This window comes from Lygodium microphyllum, chromosome 3 (genome assembly GCF_053477565.2).
Source record: "Lygodium microphyllum isolate KBCC chromosome 3, Lygodium_microphyllum_v1.1.10, whole genome shotgun sequence".
NCBI lineage: Eukaryota > Viridiplantae > Streptophyta > Polypodiopsida > Schizaeales > Lygodiaceae > Lygodium > Lygodium microphyllum.
The window spans coordinates 68,524,055-68,537,891 of NC_141137.1; the positions used below are offsets into that span (position 1 = coordinate 68,524,055).

Below are 13,837 nucleotides of genomic sequence, written 5' to 3' on the forward strand. Positions count from 1 at the left end.
TTATTTGGAAATTGGCACATGATATCTGTTATGATTTATCTAAAAGTGGTTTTAAAGATGCTTGCAAGGTTAGTACTTTTCTCATAATTTGTTTAAATATGCTAACAAATTAGAGTCACGTATGATTTAGGTCTAGGGTTCAAATCATACTTTCATACGTGTTTGCATTTGTTGTTTGATTCGCGTATGAAAAAACTATATATGAAAGTTGATACTTGGAATGTGCGCAACATCTGGTCGTGCAACAAGCAACATGACGTGTGTTGCATCTTGCACTAGAATCAATGGGATGTCATTTGCCCTTGAACACAAAAGCACAGTGAAGTAGGATTTAGGAAAGATTGTGGATTGTCATGGTTTTTGTTTGTTCTATGCTATGGGCTGTGGATGACATTACTCTCTTGTCTTCATGGTGGTTCATAAGAGGTTTCATCCGGGCCATGTCAAAAATGATGTGTATGGTTGCTTTGTGGTGATTGAAATTGTGCTTTATGGAGGTCCTGTGGTTGGTCGGTCTCTATGCTCCGAATGATCCCTTGTCTAGACATGATCTACAGAGTAGATTGACAGCCTCTTTGACACTTGGCAGACTAGGGTTGCTAATAGGAGACTTCAATATGTGCGTGGATTCCTTCGCATCAGTTTATTCCGGCTTGTTTGTAGTGTCATGTCCAGCCAGCTTTGAAGGTGCGTTTTCAACAGTTTGTGGTCACTAAATGATCCAATTTTAGATGCACATAGTTCCACATGGCTATCGTGGGTGGCAGCATTTTACTTGGCAGACTAGGGTTGCTAATGGGAGACTTCAATGTGCATGGATTCCTTCGCATCAGTTTATTCCGGCTTGTTTGTAGTGTCATGTCCAGCCAGCTTTGAAGGTGCATTTTCAACAGTTTGTGGTCACTAAATGATCCCATTTTAGATGCACATAGTTCCACATGGCTATCGTGGGTGGCAGCATTTTCTGCATTATTTATTGTAGGTCAAACAACATTTTTGATTAATTTATGCTTGGTTGGACAGTTTTCAGCATTTTGCCACTTATGGAGGCAGGTCAGCTAATTTAAGTGCGGCTGTGTGACTTTTGGGACCACTAACATTGCTAGATTCAGCTGCATACATTCTCTCTTTCAACAACTGCATTCTCCATCTCGTCTGCCACATTCTAGTGCCCGGACTGATACAGTCCAGCAGTGTGCAGGGGCTGACTGTAGTAGCCTTGTATTCAACATTTTCATTCTGATTAGTGTAGATTTCTTCATTCTCTCTCTCTCTCCCCCCTATATATATTTTCTTTCTTCTTTTACTGTTCATGTACATTCATTATGTTATTGGACAGTTGTATCACCTTGGTCTTTTAGTTGTAACTGTTGATCTCATAGGCTATTTTCAATTTTGGCCGCTTGTATATGCTAATAAAGCATTTCTTCCCTTCTCTCTCTGTATTCTTGATTTGTGTTTTTTCTGCACTTTTACAGAAACCAGCCTGGTTGAATTTGTCTACAATTAGCTGAAGCTGTTTTGGAGCTTTTTGAGCAGTTTTGAGATTGTTTCTAGTAGTTTTGCTGAGGTTTGGGGCTTTTTGGAAAGTTTTGTTGTGAGAGATTTTGTTAGATCAGGTTTTTTTGACAGGATTTGGTATTTGGGATTTGGTATTTGGCAGGCTAATTTTCTCATGCCTTTGCGGAATCTCAGCCAATTTGGTTTAATTTTGGTGGTTAGTGATAAAGAAATAGGGCAAGGGGTGCCAAGCTTGCTAATGTTTCTTCATTTTTTGGTGTAGGCATTAGCTTCATTGTTTTTTTTGGTGCTGAATTTTTGTGTTTAGATTAAGTGCTTGCAAGTAAAGGTTGATTGCCCTTTGATTCACTAAAGGCTGGTTTGACACATTTTCGGCACAAAAATTGGCAAGAACAGCTGGCGAACATGTTGAATGCTAGCAAGCCTGGGGAATGTGATCAGCAGTCAAAATGCAGCATTTATGGCACTGATTTGGGCACAAAATGTCAATGAATGGACTACAAGTTTTTTGACAATAATAACTTATGGCGATCAACAAAGTTGGCACAGAAGCAGGGAACTGAAGGTGGTTGGCGAAATATGGCAATGGCATGTAAGGTAGGATGGACTTGGTCACACATGCACACATACAGCCTTCATTGGCTGGTCAAGGGCCATCTCTATATAGATTCACTTGTCTAGACTCTTGACTTGTTGTGCAAGTACCTAGACAGGCAGGCAAACCATTTATCTAAACTAGTGGAGCAGCTACTTACCTTGAGTTGTCTACCATCTAAGAGTATCGTTTACGAAAGGTTTAAATTGACAAGGTTTTTGATCCCCACTCAAAATTTGAACTGTTAGAAGGCCCAACTCAGAGCAAGGCAGTTACAATGGTGACTTGATCAATCGCTCAATTTCTAGCCTAGCCACCATACACCAGAACTCCAGTCACCTGTCTCACTGTGCCTAACCAGCAACAAGGCTCCTGAGAACTTGCAACTTAAGCTATCCAGGCATGTTATGTGATGTGGGTGTGCACGAGATCGATCTTTAGTATCAGTTTGCTATATCTGCTCCAGAATGAGTCCAGTTCAAACTGCTCCATGATGCTGCCAGTGTTTTGGCCTTTGCAATTTGCAGCCTGCATCTTCACCATTAGGTGTGCATCACAATGCTGTGATACTTCTGATAAAATTATGTGGTTATCCAATTTAAGGCTGGTGTACGGCGTCATGAGAGTATGTTCTGAGAGGAGACACTGATCTTGTTGCAAGTGCACCAAAAGTGGATATATAGGGACAGCCACAGTTTTAATGGGAATGTTATGACCCTCCTACTTGTATGGAAAAAAAGGTTTATGGGACAGGTTGTGTGCATGCAAGGATAATTCTCTCCAGATATTGCAAGATGGTGGCAGCTTTGTGTGGAATAGGGATGACTAGGCAGGATCAGGTTAAGACTGTGCTGGTAGCAATTACGCCACATTGCAACAGGGAAGGGCGGCCGTTTCACAGGGTGGTACTGCTCAGATTAGCACCCTGATTAGTGCAACTACTTGCTGGTTTTATTGACTGCTATGGGGCTGGCTTGTGCTTGTTAAACAGACATCTGGATCCTTTTGTGTTATTTCATGCTCTTCCTGTTGTTGAGCAGCATTGCATCTTAGCCTTGTCCTCGATTACTGTTTTGGTGCATTCCTTGCATGCTGTTTGTCTGTAATTCTCTGAAAACTCCGCTTGTCTGTGGAGAGGGAGGTAGTATGAGAGTGAGCATTTCATTTTACATGCCTTTTACTGTATCAAATGTGAAAGATGTTGCTTTGTTTGAACAATTTCACTTGGTTGATGTTCTCTTTATAAACTTTTTCTCACAAGTGTTTGCACTTTTACATTTCAAATCTTGATTGTGCAATTGTTAACCATTTTTTCTTGTTAGGTATTTGACTTGAGTGAAGATGAACCTGACAAGGTACTACACAGGTTCTTGATTCGCCTGGGGAAGCTTGAAGAAGAAGGTGTCAAATCTGCTGGACGAGTTCGAATGAACTTTAAAATAATTGTATGAAACCTTCTGCCATTTAATATATACTATTTATCTTTCATTTAAGAATGCCTTTTGCCTTTCTTCTGAGGATTGTGTTCCATTTGTTAGGAGGCAGGAGGAGATGGCACTGCAGGATGGATTCTTGGGGTAGTGGGGGACTTAAAGCTTTCCCATCCTCCACCTATTGCTACTGTTCCACTTGGCACTGGCAATAACTTACCCTATTCTTTTGGATGGGTAAGTTATACTGAATGTGCATTCACTTTGACCAGGATTTAAAGAAAAGTATTTGTGTCTTTTCCGGGATAGACCAAAGTTATGATAGGCATGTTGCATGTTTTTTTGTGATTCTGCACAATCAACATTTTGAAATTGATCTAATGTGGTCTTCTAGTACAGATGTGGCATCTTTTGTGGTCAGGATAATTATTTTTGAGGCATGGTTAGGATTGTATTACTGGACTGATTTATGCATCAATATTCTCATAAGTGATTGCTGCAAACTATGGTTTAGACATTTTTCATCTTTGGCTTTCTGTTGTGGTGTGTCTTGTGCTGCTTTTCATTGATAAATTTCAATATGCAGTTATTTAGCCTGTCCTGACCAAGGTGTTCCCATTTGCCATTCTTCCAATTCCTTCTATTCATGCATTGAATTTAGCAACCTCTCTAGAAATTTTGATGCTTCGTCTGTGAGTCTGACTGGATTACATTTCTGACAGGGTAAGAAAAATCCAGGGACAGATGTACAATCTGTAAGAAAGTTCCTCTATGATGTTTATCATGCCAAGCCTATGAACATTGACAGGTATCATGTGCATGACGTTTACAAACAAATCTAAATCATAATTTTCTAAAAGAGCTGTAAATATTTCCCAGAGTTGATAGTCTTTATTTTTGGTTTTATTGTTTGAATATTGAGTGCTATGGTTAATTTACTATTTCTTGTAAACATGAGGCTCCAATTCTGGTTGTGAAGGCTGATTGCTGAAGTTTTACTGTCTCTGGATGCCAATCCCATCCATAGTTGCCACCCTTCATGGCCGGGCCCTGGCCTTCATAAAATTGATAAAGAACCCATCCTTTCTGGCATCAAGTTCCTTTGTTGTAAAAAGTATATACTTTCCTAAGTCCTTGGCATTGTCATTAGGTATCTTGGAAAAGCTGTACCTCTCATGCTTAGCGGGAACAAAAGTTACCATGCTGCAGCAGCTCTGTGCTTTATAAACTATCATATAGCCCATCTCCTGCAGCCTTTAACTTCCTCTATTCTACACATGTGCAGTTGTTCCTTGACCACTGCCCAGTTTGCAGTTGTTCTGTGTCTCCCATTCTCATTTTTGGGATGCATTCATCATCAAACTTGCAGCGGAGGCTAGAAAGGTCATAGAACATTAAAGAGAGAATGTGAGGCACATTCTCAGGAGCCAAGCACAAAGGTGACGCTTTGGTCTCCATATCACAAGGGACTGGACACGGCAAGAGTCAAGATTTGGTTGAGGTTTTCAGGCTCTTTTTGAAGGTATTTGGTTGCCCATTTTCTTGGATATTAACTTTTAAGAACTGGATTTGTAATGCTTGCATTTGAGAGTTGTTATTGCTTCTTGTTTGCTCACTTTTGTTGGTCCTCATGCCATTCAGCTTTTGCCATTTCAGATGGACTTGTACATTCAGTGGGTACATGCCTAACTGAACCAAGGATTGGCTAGTGTCGAGGGCATAGATTTGCAAAAGCTTGGTCTTATCCTAGGAAGGCATATGTTTGTGTGAAATACACTTTCTGGGAAATGAATTTCGAGGACAGCTTGTATTCATTTTCAGTAAGCCCTGAAATTAGAATACACATGCAAATAATCAGTGTTCTTAGATTCTTGAGTCCTTGCACAAGATGACAAATTAGATTGTACCATTACAATTGTTAAATATACCTTGTGTTTTCCTTTGAGTCATTTTGGTGTGAATGCACCCTATCCATGGGCACTTTTTATCCTCTTTCGTGGGAGGGGTTTTTTCCCTGTGTGAACACACTTCAGTGTGTAGGTCAATATAACCTTAGGGTTGTATCTTGTATTCTCATTCTTGTGATTTATTTTAGTGAAGGTACTCTTGCACAGTTCTTTGTGTGTCTTCTCTCACTCTCACTCTCTACTTCACTTCTTGTCTATCGAGCTATCCATTTGATTCAATAGAGGTGTTAGAGCCATTGTGTTGCTGGCCTCAACGCCATTGTTGCATCAGTTCTGTTGCCAGCTCTAATGCATGGAGTTCCTCATAGCATTGTTGCCTGCAGCTGTTGTCACCTTAGGTGTGACATTTTCTGCTGAGTTTTCTCTCTATGCAGCCTGCATGCAGTTTCACGTGCAGTTTTGCACACAGCCCCTTCACATGACCTCTTCAACCTTGCACATAGCCTCTCTCAGCCTTGCCTGCCATTTTCTGCAGATCTTAAAAGAAAAGTTAGAAGGCATAATTTTCGAATTTGGCAATTGTCTGAAATTTTTGCAATCTTTGGTCCATCTTGCATGCATATGCCCATCTCTGCCATTTTTTGCTCCATGTAAAATCTTAGAACCCCTAAAAGTGCAGAAACCCTGACTTTTGAACTCAGGGGTTTTCATAAATTTTTGCAATTTCTGATTTGTCTTGTGTCATCCTCCATTTTCAAGAAAATTTCAATTTCACGTGCTCGGCGCTCAGAAATTTGGGGGTTTTTATTTGACCCACCCAGTTTTTGCAATTTCCTGAAATTTCCACCATAAAATTCGGGGCTTTTGCTGAATTCACCTTCCATTGTGTGGACTTCATCGAATCTGTGTAAACTCAGCAAATTCTCCAATATTCAGGTGCAAATTTGGGGATTTTGACACATTTAAGCTTTGGTGCCCCAAATATTTGTGTGTGCAAATGCCCTAACAACATCTACATCAACAATGGCATTGATTGTAAGCTCTTTTTCATCTCATTTTACTTTAAACCAATTTTTTTTTCATGCACAAGAATTGGGACAATAACTACCTTGTCCATTTTTGGACAACTTTAAGCACTTGCCTCAATTGCATTTGTATATTCAGCATGTGCCAAGATGGCACATAATCAGAATGAGTTGTTTGGGATGCTTTCTGTTGATGACAAGTGGATGAAAGCAACTATTGCACTTGGGCATACATGATGAAACATATATTGGTTGTGAAAAGCCTTTGCGTGGTTTAGGACACACATGATGATGATGGATTATCATCATTGGTACTTTTTGCTGTGGCTTGTACAGACTTGATGTTTGTGATAGGCACCTTGTTCAGATGCTATGATTGTGGATGCTTCCGTCTCATCTATTACTGAATTATGGTATGCTTAGTTTGGGCACTTGGATTTTAACAGCTCGTCTTGGTGTATGATTTGTCTAAAATGTGTATGCCTTGTAAGCATATATGTGAGGGGTATGTGCTTGGCAAAATGCATAGATTCAACTTTTCCAAGGATGGGAGTATGGATGTCACACGGAAATTGCAGCTTGTGCATAGTGATGTATGTGGTCCTATGCGTATTCCTAGTGGATGTGTCTACTTTGTTACCTTCATTGACGACTAGACACGTCACACTTGGGTGGTTGGCTTGAAGTCCAACTTAGATGTATTCTCATGCTTTCAACATTTTATTGCCATGGTTGCAAATTCTAGTGGCTGTAAATTGGTTACTCTCCACATTGACAAAGGGGGGCAATACATATCAAAGGAGTTCGCAACATTTCTTTTTTCTAGGGGCATTATTCATAAGTGCACTAGGCCTTATACATCGCAACAGAATAGTCTTGTTGAGCGCAAGAACATATCTATTATGGAGATGGCTAGATGTATGCCTAAAGGAAAGTCTTTGTTCGATAAGTTTTGGTTGGATGCAATTTATACAGCTTACTATGTGCTGAATCATTCACCTACGGGGGCATTAAAGACTACTAGGCCTTTTGAGGCATCGAATGGTAGAAAGCCAGTGGTTGTACAAATGCGTAGTTTTGGATGTCTTGCCTACACTCATGTTCCGTCTCAAAAGAGACACAAGTTGCAGGACGAAGCGATTGAATGCATTTTTATTGGTTACAATATTGAGAGTAAAGGCTATCGGTTGTATCAATTGGTTATAGGCAAAGTGTCTATTAGTAGAGATGTTGCCTTTCCTGAAAATTCAGAAATGCCTTTGTGTGATTGCAAAAATTAACCAATTGTTGACCCCAAATATGTGTTTGATTCGCTTATGCCATTCTGCTCAATTGCATGCACCATTGCAGCAAATTCAGCAACCACCCATGCTGATTTTCAACTTGATTTTCCCTCCATTGAGGCAACAAGTCATGATTATGCAGAGACCATAGAGAGGGATGCTATTTGGGAAGCAAAGACAATGCCTAGGCCCTAAATGGCTGTTGGATGCCTTACAGGACAAGTCCCTCTTCTTTGATGTACTAGAGCAGCTTCTCGTCAGGCATCAGGGAACTTTACATGTGCTTTATTGGCCACTACTTGTGGTGAAGAGCCTCTTTGTGTTGAGGATGCTTTGGAGGATACACATTGGTTGAATGCTATGCAATTAGAGTTGTAGAGCATTGAAGATAATAGTACTTGGAAGTTATGTGACTTGCCTAAAGGCAAGCATGCATGGGCACTAAGTGGATCTTTAAGCTTAAACATCATGCAAATGATAGCATTGATTGCTACAAAGCTAGACTTGTGGCAAATGGTTATGCTTAGAGGCAAGGCATTGATTATGAAGAGACCTTTGCACCCTTGTCACATATGACAACCCTTTGTATAGTCATTGCTTTGGCTGCACATCATGGCTGGAATGTACATTAGCTTGACATTAAGACAACTTTCTTACATGGTGAGTTGAATGAGGAAGGCTATGTTAGTTAGCCATTGGGGTTTGTAAGGGGGGGCATGGAAAGGAAAGTCCGCCATTTGGGGAAAGCCTTGTATGGGCTGAAGTAGGCACATATGCATGGTACGAGAAGATTCATTCTTACTTGATTGACCTAGGCTTTGAGAATAGCCTAATTGAGAGCACCCTTTATAGTAGATAGGAGGGACATGCTCTCCTTATTCTGATCTTTTATGTTGATGATATGCTCTTGACTAGGGGTGATGAGCAGAAAATTTCAGTGTTTAAGGCTGCTTTACAGCAAGCATTTGCTATGATAGATCTTGGCCACTAAGCACTTGCACTTCTATCTTGGTATTCGGTTTGATACCATTGAAGGAGGTGTTGTTTCGAGGCAGTCCAAGCACATTGGACAGTCATTGCAATGCTTTCAATTTGAAGATTGCAAACTTGTCTCTACTCCAATTGAGTTAGGCTCCCATTTTTCTTAGGATGTTGGTGATCCTTTTGACACCTCTCTTTAGCAGCAGGCAGTTTGATGCTTGATCTATTTGTGCAATACACAACCAAACATTCAGTATGTTGTATCCAAGTTGAGTTGATTTATGAATAGCCTAGGCTCATGGCATTGGCACAAGCAGTTAAGTGTGTCTTCCAATACTTAAAGGCATATGTAGTTTTTGGGGCTGTTTTACCCTTGGAGCACCTCTACTTCCTTACATGCTTTTATAGATAGTGATTGGGTAGGATGTTTTGATACGCGAGTGCACTAGTGGTAACTGTTTCTTACTTGGCGATGCCTGCATGTCTTGGCTTAGCAAGAAGCAACCTATAGTGACCACTTTGAGTTGTGAAGCTGAATACAGGGCAGCTTTTACATCTATAGTTGAGTACGTTTAGCTTAGATGCCTTTTATTAAACCTGCATATTGCACTTCCATCAGCTACATGTACCTATAGTGATAGTTAGAGCGCATTGGCAGTAGCACGAAATCCAGTATTTCATGTAGGAGTAAAGCACATTGAGGTGTATTATCACTATGCTAGAGAGAGACTCCATGTAGGGGAGATTGATTTGGTTTATTTGCTTACACAGGATAATATAGCAGACATATTTGCCATGGCTCTATCTAGAGAAAGTTTGAAGTTTTTTGCGAAGATTTAGGCTTACTTACATTTGGGGATTGCTCTGTTACATCCCTATTTTGTTTGCATCATTCACTTCAAGGGGGTTTGTTAAATACACCTTGTATTTTCCTCTAAGTCTTTTTGGTATGAATACATCCTATCCGTCGAGACTTTTTACTCTCTCACGTGGGAAGGGTTTTTCCCCCCTGTGAACACACTTCAGTTTGCATATAAACCTTAGGGTTGTATCTCGTATTCTCATTCTTGTGATTCATTTTAGTGAAGGTACTGTTGAATGTTTCTTTGTGTGTCTACTCTCACTCTTAGTTTGTACTTTATTTCTCATCTATTGAGTTGTCCTTTTGATCCAACAACAAACTCTTGATGTCATCTAGGATGATACATAGGAAAATCACTATGCCTTTCCATACTATCCAAGTTGATTCTCCACAAAGCAAATGTGCGCCTGTATGTGAGTAGACTATGCAAGGGAGAGATTACAGATTTCTGATATTATCTACGATGATACATAGCAAAGCCCTTCCCTCATGTATGCATGGAATACCATTGTCTCCCTAGATTGGCACTGGAGTCATCTAGAAGACAAGCTGTTGTGGAAATGCAAGTGTGTGTTGAGAACATAATAGGTGTCAAGTCAAGAACCAAGATGTCAAGAGTTTTAGAAATGAAGAAAAAAAATCAAGTTCTAACCACCATCACATGAAAAAGAATGCAAAAGATAAATGAGTATAAATGATTCAATCATTATAGAAATTTCAACTTCAACTAAACATTTGTTCTAAATCGGTTATTATGAGCCATAAAACGTTTCGAGTGTTTATCAAAGATTATGGAAGCTATTCTAGTAAGAATCAATTGAATTCAAGAATGGAAAGATACTTGTGTAAGCAAAAGACATTGATTGGTTTTAAAAATAATTAAACTGCGCATGCCAAAGAACATATAAGGAAAGAGATAGGTTGAGACGTTATGCATTGACTAAATTACAAGAATGCTATGTTAATGAACTTTTAGTCATTAGAATGATTGGTTATAAATTTGGAGATTCAGCAATTGATTGAACTGAATGCATTATATGTGATACATATTCATGCACATGATTAAGTCAATTTCCAAAATCCAACTAAGAGGTATTTTTTTCTTATATATGGATAGTAAATAGGGAGCACTTTTGTAAGGGCTTGGTTCTATAAGGCACTTTGGGGAATGAATCTCATCATTGTACACTTCGGCATGGTTAGGCGGCCTTGGTTTTTCATCTAATATCTAGAGTGGGGATGGTGAGTGCAAGTGAGTGATGTGAGTGGAGAGACAACCTCATTAGGGTTGGGGTGAGTAGGTAAGTAGGTGTTGTGCTGTGATTGAAGGTTTCGACCCCCTATGCTTATGTGAGCTAGAAATTACATTGTTTTGAGTTGTGGACTCCTTGCCCCTAGGTGGAGGTGTTAACATGGATTGTGGCAATGTAATGGCTTGTGATATGAGTGCACAAGGTAGTTCATAGTCTGTTAGGGGAGTGTGGTGCCAAGGCTAGATGCTGCAAGACGTGATAGGTAAGAACATGTCCAAGGGGGATCCATGACACTTGGTATTTGAGCCTAACCGTTGGCATGTGAGGGAGTTGTCTAGTGGCAAGGGGAGGCTAATCCGTGGTTTGAGGATGGAAAATAAGAAGATGGCCAAGGCTTGAAATGGGAATGTAAGATTGATGCTTGGTATGGTGAGAAGTGAGATATTCTTTGAAAGTTGAATGAGTTAGAATGAGAAAAGGATGAATTGAGACAAAAGATCAAGTGGGCAAACATAAAAAGTGAGCCTTTGCAAGGCAAAATCATGATTGGATCAAGTTAACACAATGGATCATGGGGATCCAAGAGGGGCTGAGGATGCAACTATGGATGTTGGATGATCAAATTGAGACATGGTGTGATGAAAAACAGGATTGGGAGAAAATGAGTTATGAGTGTGAGGGAAGAGATTAGAGCAATGTTCGGACTCCATGTGATGATTGACATAATGTTTGATGAATGGAACTTGTATGAAGAGTATGTGAGGATGCTACTATTGTTAGTAGGATTGTTAAGCTCATGTGTGGGTCTATGCATGCCAATTGGCTAGGCACACTAGTCATTATTTAGGCATTATTTTAGTGATCTTTGTATGGCATTTATGGCATTTTATGCCAATTAGCTAGCATTAAATGCTGGCCGACCAGCTGCCATATTTGGCATATTTTAAGCCTATTTATTTTGTGGCTCCTCCTCCTCCCACTCAGTCATCATCATTCTTCAGGTGGTCATTCTATTGGAGAGAGGAGGCGGTGCCAATGCCCATGCAACTAGTGACTCATTGTTGTATGCGTCATTCTCGTGTTTGGTATATGGATTCCATTTCGAGAGCACATTTCTAAGTTCTCTTCCTTTGCAGTGTTCTTCTGTTTTCTTTCTCTTTTGTCTTGTGTACAACAGTTTATTTTAGTACTTGTCTATGCTTCCATTGTTGCACCACTTTTGACATGGTATTAGAGTGTAGGATCTAGGTTCCTGCTGCGATTTTTCTACTGATTACAAGTCTTTCTCCCCCTTCTTGATCATGCCTGTGCTCTTCAGACCAGCAACCTGCATTTTCAGCTTGTGCTTGGATTCCAGCATGCAATTGTCAGTTTGCTGCATCAAATGCTCAGCCAGCTTGCATTTTTCATTTTCTACCCCTAACCATGGCTGGGTGACTGTTTGTATAGGCCGTTTTTGCTGTTTTTGGCAGTTTTTGATTGGTTTTTCTTCATTTTCCAATAGTAGGCCTTCGTTTCTGATCGGATTTTTGGTTCCATTGCATGTTAACTCTCATTTTGAGAAGTCTTTGTTGTTGGTTTGGTTGTATTCCCTCTCCATATACCCTCTTTCCTCTATTTTCTCTTCTTCTCTTCTCCAGATGACTTCTCCATCCACTTCTACAAATGATAAGTGACGTGGACCCAATTATCTTACATGGAGTGCTGTGATAAAAGCTTGGTTTGTGCAGAAGTGGATTTGGTACATTGTTAGTGGAGCTATTCCTTGGTCTCAACGTCCTTTTCCTTTTCACAAAGATTTTGATGAGGACAACCATAAGGAAGCTATGCTTACATGGGATTCAGACGATGCACGTGCATATTCTGCACTGCTTCAGTGTATTTCTTAAGAAGTTCTATTGGCGGTCACTTCTTGCAGGACATCTCCATAAATATTGTCAAAGCTTCAGATGTTGTACGAGGCACCTTCTCCTATGCGTGTCATGACCCTTTATGGAAAACTTTAGTAAATGAAGTTTGAGCTGAAGGATACCATTTAGTCATTTTTGCTCCGTATTACATAGGTATAGGATCAGCTTCGATACATGCACTCTGCCCCTTTAGAGGCACATCTAGTCGGAACGATACTGTATAAGCTTTCCCCAGAGTTTGATGGAGTGACGAATGCTTTGAGGGCATAGACATCCTTTACATCTATGAGCTTTACACAAATGTTATTGATGCTACTTGAGCATGAGGCATCTTTGCGTTTATAGAGGAGGCTTCCGTTTCATGTTGGAGGTTCCAGTGAGGCCTTTACAAGTTTAGAGAGGGGTGACAGGAAGAAGAAGTTGAAGGCTCAGTGTTATCACTGTGGTAAGAAGGGACATTTGTGGAATGACTGTAGGGAGTTAGTAGCCTCATGAAAGAAGGAGAAGAAGAAGAAGCAGGATGTGGACTCCTCCACTGAGTCATCCTCTTTCTCAGACTCCAACTCCGAGCCTTCGGCCATGGGGATGTCTAAGGCGCGGTAGGGATCAATTTCTTTAGACGGAGGGAAGGGCTTGACTACCTCTTTCTCTATTGCTTTCTAGTCGAGGTGATGCAGTCATCCCTCATGACTCTCCAGTGCCAAAGAGGGAGTGTGAGAGGATAGTGAGATGGGGCAGCCGAGCCTCATCTATATAGGTATATAGGTTTCAGCGAGGGATGCTTTTGATGCGTAAATCAAAGTTTGACAGGTTCAAATCTTGGAGCTGGGATTGACATCTAGGTTCACGATAGGCTATTTCTTTTGATAGAGAGTGGGATTGGCTTATAGTTCGAACACACATGAAGGCACACTTTGGCGGTCTTGGCCAAAGGCGGGGAATCCATTTCATATATGTTTAGAGGCATTTTTGATAGTGTGGTCTTGTATGCTACTGCGAGATACATTGTGGATAGACACAAGTATCTGTTATGACTATTATCTATTTTTCGGGACTAGTACAATCAACAT

At 40.3% G+C, this 13,837-nt stretch overlaps 1 protein-coding gene across 2 annotated transcripts in view; it reads left to right on the forward strand.

Moving 5' to 3' along the window:
• Positions 1–13,837, forward strand: part of LOC148038461 (diacylglycerol kinase 1-like) — an 86,840-nt gene that overhangs the window by 20,803 nt on the left and 52,200 nt on the right. For both annotated transcript variants that reach the window (XM_087672345.1, XM_087672347.1), the window contains 3 exons: positions 3,439–3,561; positions 3,655–3,783; positions 4,269–4,354. In XM_087672345.1, coding sequence (XP_087528471.1) covers positions 3,439–3,561; positions 3,655–3,783; positions 4,269–4,354 — 338 coding nt within the window. The remainder of the gene's footprint in view (positions 1–3,438; positions 3,562–3,654; positions 3,784–4,268; positions 4,355–13,837) is intronic.